At 50.3% G+C, this 9,164-nt stretch overlaps 1 protein-coding gene across 1 annotated transcript; it reads right to left on the reverse strand.

The window, feature by feature from the left end:
- Nucleotides 1–2,229: 2,229 nt before the first annotated feature.
- Nucleotides 2,230–8,798, reverse strand: PGPEP1 (pyroglutamyl-peptidase I; the record flags this gene model as incomplete). Its single annotated transcript, XM_010138659.1, has 4 exons — nucleotides 2,230–2,422; nucleotides 2,771–3,003; nucleotides 3,615–3,731; nucleotides 8,746–8,798. Coding segments are annotated over 4 exons (596 nt in total), but the record flags the coding sequence as incomplete, so codon positions are not given.
- Between the last annotated feature and the right edge of the window lie 366 nt (nucleotides 8,799–9,164).

Raw genomic sequence — 9,164 nt, forward strand, 5'->3', positions numbered from 1 at the left:
GCTTCGCAGCCCCATCCCGGGGTTCTCCAAACCCTCCCCGTGGGCATCGCTGCTCCACCAGCCCTTCCTACGGCGCCTGCGATCCCACCACCACCACACCGCCTCCCTGCGCCGCTGATCTTCCGCTCCCGTTTTACTCACGACTATCTGACACACAAATTAAAGAGCGTTACTGAGAATTACTCAAGTCTGAACTCAGCGCAATAGGTGAATTAATCCTCTTTTACAGCTTCAGCAGCTAAGATACACCGATGACAAAAACCTCTTACCAGATAAAAGAATCAACTTACAAGAGAAGTAGCTTGACTATTTGCAAAAAAAATGTGTCAAAGCACAAATATTTAAACAAAATATTAAATAGAATAAATTACTAATCAGAAAGTCTGCTGACACTCTGACAAGTGCTACGTCGCATTGGAGAAGATTTCCTTTGCAGGCAGTGATCAGGAAAGGCTGGAAATTCGGCAGTAATTTATCCTCAGTAAAGCAGAATTCCATCCCCACAGCTCCGGACACAGGTCCCCTTCGCAGGGTGGTCCCAACTGCCCGAGTCCTCGTCCTCGGGTCACCTGCGGGATTTCCTTTGATGCTAGACTTCGACTGGAAAGCAGCGAGTTAACGGCAGCTCTCACCGAGAGATACTAGAGCAGAATCATCCGTCATCAGAAGAATCAAAATAATGGTATTTTTAAATGGTTCAAAACGTGGCGTTTTATATTTGTATGTTTGTAAAAGTATTAGAATCAAATCACAGACCTTCAGCTGTCCCTCAACAGGACCTACCGGTCATGAACTCCCGACATTGTGTCTGTTCCCACTGCACCATCACCCGCCTTTCGCTGGAGTCTCCTAATTCAGCAGCAAACCTACAGGCACGACGAGCGTCTGCCGCGTTTGGGTCCCGCTTAGAACCCGCGTGTTCACAGCCCCGCGCTCACCACTGGGAAAGCTCACACCAGCGGCAGCAGCTCTTTGGGGGAGCAGCACTCCCCCATTGGGAGGGGGACACTCAGACACAGCCCACAATGCTCATTCTAAGGAAAATTCCCCGTTTCCAACTAATCGCCTCTGCGTTAGACAGTGGGAATAGGCTGAAGCCTTCCAGTTTCATTTGGCGGAACATCTTTGATCGCATTTGCATATTTATGCCTATCACAAATCAAGGCGGCAACTTAAGTTGAACACAACTCTTCTAACCTTTAACGAGAATGAAAATTTATAACTAGGGAAGTTATAAATTACTCAGCCTTCACCTTAAAAAAAAAAAAATTCACAGCTAGCACCAAGAGTCTGGGATAAAGATCTCCTGCGGAGAAAGAGGACTTTAGCAAAGCTATTTAACCGCTAACGATTTGTTTGATTCACGTATGAGACACTGAGTTTCGTACAGGAGGTAAATGGTTGACATGAGGGAGGAAGGTGGCATCGGGAGCACAGTCAAAGAGACGGGTGGAAATATTTGGCGCAAGTTGGGCTCCTACTGTGTACACACACACACACACACACACAAAAGAGCTATTTCCTGCTCCACAACAAGAGGAACCCGAAACACACCCCTCCTGCCTGCAGCTACCAGTTCACCAGTACGTTAGACAGGACCCTACGGGTATTTAACGATGGGGGGTGAGACATCAGCGCCAAAAATGTGAGGAATTATACATATCCGTACGTATTCTTCCATTTCAGCAAAGCAATTCTGAAGGTTCCTCGTCACCAGCCGGTGCTGCGTTACACCAGACAAACCCACCCCGTTCCAATCCTTTTCCGTTGTACGTTATAACCTACAATCTGGGCCAAAGAGGGTAAAAAAACCACAAACCAAACCGAAAGCAAACCTTTCAACTTAAGAACTAGTGGCGAGCAGACAGGACTATCAGCTCCCTGCACCTGAACGCCGCGTCCAGATGAGGAACTTTCCGTCTGCGCTGTGCGAGCGGGGCCGTAGCTGCCATCACCCGGCTGACAGACAAGCTCCGGGTGACGCACAGCGCAGGCGCCGCAGCCACCTCTCCCAGGAGCAGCTGCAGGCGTTGCAGAGAGGAGCTTTCGAATCCGTTGTGGCCCGGGCTCAAACACGCGCGTTTGACAAAAAACGTCGATGTCGAGAAGTGGAATTTTCCTTGTTGAAGTCTGCAGTTCTGGGTCTGTAGGTTTCAGCCCGTTTTTCCCCGTACTTCGGTAGCAGGGAAACTTTTGGAAGTGCAATACTAGGAGAGCTCCCGCCCGCTTTCAGTGTTCATGCTGACAGTTGATTTTGTCTTCCGAGTGCTCCAAAACATCGAGCATTTCCTCTATGATCGCCTGGAGCGCCCGCCCCAGCTGTTCTGCCGTGTAGGGCTTTCCCAGCGGAGGCACGTGGACAAAGGCCGACCTGCCGCGGCTCTGGTAGAGGGACGTGTAGTAAGTGAAGTCACAGAGGTATCTGAAACACAAGAACAGGCCTTATTTAGCAACAAGGGACAAATACGACAGCGAGACAGGAGTGCTCTGTCGTTGAGGGCTGCAGCAACATCCGATAAAGGTGTTAAAGATCCGATAAAGCAATAAAAAGTGGGATTCGAGGCTGATATTGCGAGTCTGTGCCATTGCTTTAATGAAATCTAGGACAAGAAAATGTAAAGATCTCTCTTTTCCCCTGAAAAATAGAAGGTATCACCAGCTCCAGCAGAAGTGAGGAGCGTACGGATCGTACGGGGCTCAAGCTCAGCACGAAGGGCACACATGCTGCAGTATGAGCTTATTTTCCCCGGTGATCACCGGCCTCCCCTACCTGCCGGCGTCCTTAGAGATCGTGACTGTGACATCCAGCCCCAGCGCCGAGACTCTCTTGCAAACCGTGTCCATGTCGATGATGGAGTCGATGCATTCCGGGCCACCTTCGACGCAGCACTGAGAGCCCGGGCAGAAGCGGCAGTTGTCTAAGCCTTTGTAACCTACGTTATGGCCACACTTCTCCAGGGTGACGGTCGTAGCCATTCCCGAAACACCGACGTGAACCACCAGCTACGAGGGAAAAGGGACAGGTTAGATCAGCCCAAATACTCACGGTGGGAAAGCAACAGCTTGACAGTCCCAGTTAAAGACTTGGTACCCCCCCGTTGGGAGGGGCACTAAGACACAGCCCAAAATACTCATTCCAAGGAAAATTCCTCCTTTTCAACCCATCCCCTCTGGTTTACAGACAGTGGGAAGAGCTTTAAGATTTCAGATTTGATTTGGCACAAACAAGATTTTGTCAAAAAAAGCCATTTTATCAATGAGCTCGTGGGTCTAGCACAGTCCTTGTTTCACCCCCTCCTGGCCTGAACTGTGACTTTCGGGGTAAAAATGACGGTTGGGCGGTTTGCAGGTGAGCCCGCCACGGAACAGCCCAGGTGGCACCGACCGGCTGTCTAGACAGCCCTTCGCAGCGGCCTCTTCACACCGGTGGCTCCCATTAACCAGGGAGCTCCATTCCCAGCTGTAAAATTCTACAAATGCACATGTTTTCGGGACAAAAGAGGAAAGGAGTTAGCAAGTCTGAAAGGGGACTTTCACATGGTGCTTGTGGCTGTAAGCGGGACAGACACCGAGCACTCGCTGGGCCTGGTCTCCTCCTGCCTTTACTCACTCACTTGTGGGCTGTGCTTTTTCCATAACGCAGGAATGAGTCTCTGCACCGTCTGGTATTCAACTGGGACTTCGTAGACGTGCAGATCCACGTCATCTCGCAGTCCGAGCTTCTCCAGCTCCTAAGGGGATTAACAAAACCGAGATGGTCAGCCACAAGCTCCGCAGAGGAAGGAAGGCTAAACCTTCTGGAAGGTTTAACGGCAGAGCGTGTCTGCTGCGAGGGGCTGACATCAGCTCATGCTACAGCCTTGTAACCAGCACTGTAAAAAATCCCCAGCATCAGGGGGAACATCAAAGGCATCTCTGCACCTGCACTAACAGTCCTCACCCACAGCAACGTTTGTTTTGAGTATAACAAAGAAACCAACATTTAACTGACAATAGTTATCAGCAACACCCACACTCAAGAGAAAAGGCTGGCTGCGTTACTCATAGAGGTACAGAGCTGCTTCTTGAAAGAATTAGATATTTCGTGGAGAAAGTGGAATTGGGAGGATCATACTCAGCGCCTAGCTAAAGACGTGTCCCGAAAACATCCCAGATACGCAGGCAATAAACTCAGCCCATTTCCTTTAAACTTTTTAAAACACCAAGTGTCAGCTAAAACCTTGCAAAGACTCTTCAAAACCAGACCAAGGAGGAAAGACCTCTCTTTTTTTCCCCAGTACACCCAACAGGCACGCACGCTGCTTCATCCCAACACCGCGAGCTCCACACACAGCCCATGCCCGGGACACTTCTCCCTTGCTCCTCTCTGGTCTCTGTGTCAACACACTCCAGTCTCACCATCACGGCTTCAGTCTGAGCCTGGCTCATTTGGTACTCCAGCCTTCACCAGTCTCGCCCAGCACAGGACTTCCTCAGAAGCGAAACCTCCCAGAGCCGCCAAACCCAAACTTTCAACACCTCGAGGAAAGGAGACACCCACACAACCCAAACCCCCTGAAACAAGATGTTCTTGAACAAAATCACCAGCTGAGCTCAGGCAGAGGAGCCTTGTGCAAGCGTTCACTTCCCCAGCAGCCGAAGCAGCTTCAGCCACTGTGTCTGAGTTCCAACAGCGTGGAACCCGCATCAAGCCTCCCTCTGACAAGGACAACATTTTTCTGGCACTCTGAAAAACTTCACAGCTGCTTTTCAAGACAGTAAGTGATGGCACATGCCCTAAAGCCTTTGAGAGAGTCTTCCCATAGCTCTGTCTCCTCCAGAAAGAAGCCGCAAGCGCCCTCTCCTCTCCGAGGACAGGAGGAGCCGTGCACTCGCACATCGCCAGGCCCGTGTTTCAGTCGGAAGAACCAGCTCCAGCTTTCCACGCGTTAACACACGGCAGAAGCCGGTGCCGCTCTGCCCCTCTGAGACACGTCGGTTGAAAAACACTAGTTTACTCTCACCGAAAGCTGGAAACGATTACTTGTGCTCACATCAAAGGGGCTGCACGCACAGCGTGAAAATAACCCGCCACTCTCACACCCATAAACTGCCGCAGCTGTGCTCGGGGATCTGAGCTAAGAAGCCATCAGACTATCAGAGGACGTTTCAAAATGCTCGTGGTTGATTCGGTTAAGCCTATTTTAGGTTCGGGTTCGGTGTTCAGAGCCAAGAGCTGCTCTTTGACGCCATTCTTAGGCTTTATGCTCCTGCACGCAGAGATTAGGAGCGCAGGTTCGTTCTTTTCCACAGAGCTCACTCCATTCCAAATCCTCTATTTCCCGAGGTTTAAAATCCTTTTAAATTAAAGGCAGCTGAAAGGTTGAGGGTTTTGGCTCCCCCATTACAATCCCACCTGCCCTATATGAACGTGAGCACTCTCTTAGTGCCTTTTTTCTGTAGTTACCAGCACGAGGCGTTTCTTTACTGGGAAAATAAAACTGTTGGCACTTGTACGGACCACGGAGAGTATAACAAGATTTAAGGTGACTAAAACAAGCAGCAAAGGCAAGAATAAGACTTTCATGGAACAGCAGATATGAGCAACAACAATGATAAATCACTTGCTCTGGCTCCGAGGGCAAGTCTGATATTAAAGGTTTGCTGTATCGATTAGCGTCTGGCACACACAGACGGTCATTACCAGAGATGGATGCTAAGGCAGGGTTCATCACATCTTCTTCACCCAAACCCGCCTCCAGAACCTTAGCTGGTTTGTGTGGAGCGTTAGTAAGGTGAGTCGTTTACAAATGAGAGTGGTCAAATCCCAGTCAGTCTCTTCAGGACGGTCTCCAGAGCGTTAATTGGCAGGAATTCATCATCGCTTCACTAAGGAGCGAGAAACGGCTCCTGAAGATGAATGTGATGGTGGGAAGTTTCGCTGGCTGCGCAGAATGAGCGTCTATAGCCAGCAAGAAACCTCGAGAGCCACAGCAGCGGGGTGACAGCTACCTCCTCCAAACGCAGGCTCGTTAAACCTTAGCTTTACAAACTCACCACTTCCTTTTAACCAAACACGGTGCTGGCGCGTTCCGTTCGATAATAAAGACGTACGCTGGCCCCCCGACAACTGATTCCCCGCAGCCCTGTGTACCTGACAAACACAGAGCCCCGAACGTGCCTGACCGATTCCCTGACCCCGCCACAATGCTCCTCTTTGTCAGCCCTTAATATCCTTATCAGGTCTGTCTAGACACCCTGACAGCAATTGTCCTTCGCATTGTCAGGACGCCCTCTGACCTCTCTCCTCCTCCTCCGCTCAGCCAGAAGCTCTTCGGGGGGATGAAGGCAGGAGCCCATCAGCTTCACACTCCACAGGGCACACCTGTGTCTACGCCCACGGCACACCGGCACTGAGCCCGTGGCAGTAACTTCTTGAAACAAAGGTCCCTCCCAAGCAAAAGCTGCAGCTGAAAAAACTCCTCAAATGAAATATTAAAGCAATGACAACGCGGAACAGCGAATCCACATTAAACAAGGACTATTTTTGCTGTAAGCATTTAAAAAAAAAGCAAGCAGAAGTAGTTCTTCCCTCTGAATTTAGAGGAAATCTCTCTCCCTTGCGTAAAAATCTCCAAACATTTCATGTTCACGTTATTGGATTGCTACCACCACGTGTAAAAACCATTCAGCTCTCAAAAGCAAAGAGCCACACCAGGAATTCACCGCAGTGAAAAGACACCCCGTATCCGTGTCCTATATAGGAGGAGAAATAAAACCAAAAAGAGAACTGGAAAGAAAAGCAGATAATTTTATCCTGGGGGTGCAGGATAATAAAAGATGTAATAAACCAGAACTAGCTTAGCCCTAAAGCTAGGAAGGGTTTACAAAGATTGTTTAATTGATTTTTCTTCTATTAAAATGCAGATCACACCGTCTGGGATTCAGGAACTCAGACACGCCTTTGTGTCCACTCAGCTCCATGAAGTCCCTGTCTGAAACTCGCACAATGCCCAACTCGCCTGTGCTCAAAGACATGCTGTTCCTTTTTGTCTGGGCCTCTCGGAGCTGAGACGGGGGAAGCAAAGGCAAATCCTCCCCGCTGCCTCAAAGTTCACGGCTTCAGTGAGAAGCCAGCACGAGCTGTTAAACAGGACTCGGAGGACGACGGGCTCCAGCGCAGTGGATCGCACGCCGCCAACTCTAGTTTTATCCTCCCCAAACACCCCAAGCTCATTCTAAACGACTTTAGAACGCAGGTGATGACTTCATCTATCAGCCACTCGGCTGAGCGGCCACCGGTGCCTCGAGCCGCCGGGCGGACGGGACGACACACCATTTCTCTTGATAGGAATTACATGTTGGTTTGGTTTTGTCAGCACCGGCAGAACACTCCCCACTCTTCCTGTCCCAGAAGCACAATCCCCTTTTGTCCCACTGCTCTAGAATAGAAGTGGCTTGTTTACAAAAAGTGACATTGCACGAGCAAGAAGGAACCACATCAATTCGCCTCCCGGCTGAACCTCAGGAAGGTGCAGGGTCTTTTCCACACCCACAGCTTGAATTTTCCCCCAGACTTAAACCGAGTCAACACTCACTCAGATAGATTCATTTTCAAAAGGCGCTTGGAGGCAAAGGTTTCGTCTTCTCATACCAGCCAACACATTAGACATCTGGCCATTAGTTGGCTGTAATTCATTAGAGTTTGTGATTTAATTTAAAAGCATTCTAAAGAAGATATTAATCTCGGAGCTCTGAAGGGAAGAGAGACGCGTTGGGGAGAAAAATAGATTCAATTCCCTGGGCAACTGTACTAAAAGGTACCCGTGAATTCCCAGTAGCTTTGTCATAAACCACATCCAGAAGTGACAAATAAGGAAGCAGCAGGATCGTGTGGCAGCACTGTCCCTCGCTAACGACTTTAGAGCCAGCAACCTCAGTTCCTCCGTTCAGCTGGGCATCGAGGAAGAGCCTGAGCTCTTCTTGCCTCCTTTGTGAATATACTGGTGTCACGCAGAGGAACAGGATTGTGCAGATACGCAGCTACAAGTGGCACAAACTTGATTTGTTTGTGTATGATCTGCTCGAGCAACAACCCTCCACAGCACTCCTGTCTCTAGCAAGGTCCAGCTGCCTCAGTCAACCCTCACGAGCTGCTGCTTCTCAGCAGGGAGGAGGCCGGCTCCGGGGCCGCAGACATGGCCTGATTCCCCCCACCGCTTTGCCTGCCGCTGGAGGAACCAAGGGGGGAAAGGAGGCAGCAGCAGCTGCTTTGCTTTGGAGTCCTGATGCTCAGGCCCGCAGTGGACGGCTCTGCAGCGTGCTCGAGTCCACAGGACTCCACGGGTGAAAGTTCCGTTGCAGACGAGACTTGGCCTGAAGGTTCACCAACTCACCCACGTTCAAGCTAGAGCTGTGAGAAAAACATAAAGCTCCTTCTGGGCTAGTTTGTTTATTTACTTTGAGTTCTCTACGGCGGAGGAAGATTCCAGGCTCCCTGCCCCGTTTAACCTCTTTCAAATCCAGGGAGTCAGCCTGCAAATTCCTTACTTGCCTCAGCCACATTAACTCGCTCTTGTTAAATTCTACCAGCTCGGGGATTGTTTTCTGAGACACAGATAAAACATTACCCAGCTGACCACCGGGGTACGTGGAGCGGGCTGGTCTCGGGTAATAAACCGGGAAGACAAGTGATGAAAGAGCTGCCGTGTGAAACGGGTGCGGATACGCTATCAGCCTGGCTCCGCCAGGCAGGTGCTGCGTTACCTGCACTGCGATCCAGCTGGCGTTAACGGCGTGCTCCCCGAACGGACCGAACCCTGCAAGAGAGCGAAAAGCCACAGGTGAGGTCGGCCTGACAGGTCTGACTGACCCAAAAGCTGCAAAGTGGTCTGCGCTTTCCTGGTTCACGTATTGTGAAAGAAACCCCCTCAGAATGACAGAACGGTCTGGTTGGAAGAGATCTTTAAGATCACCGAGCCCTTCTGACGCCCGATCGCTATTTACTTTCCATCCAAGCACCAAGGGCCCTTCACAGAAATGTCTGAACTATACACCTCATTCTGCGAGGGGAAACAACCGCTTGCCTCCAGAGAAACTCTGCTATCCCCTCGGGCACTGGGGAAGCACATTTCTTCCTTCCTGACCAGGTTAGAAAAACTCGCTATTAACAGATAACTTGACCG

Source organism: Buceros rhinoceros, unplaced genomic scaffold, assembly GCF_000710305.1.
Source record: "Buceros rhinoceros silvestris isolate BGI_N320 unplaced genomic scaffold, ASM71030v1 scaffold36676, whole genome shotgun sequence".
In the NCBI taxonomy this organism is placed as follows: Eukaryota; Metazoa; Chordata; class Aves; order Bucerotiformes; family Bucerotidae; genus Buceros; species Buceros rhinoceros.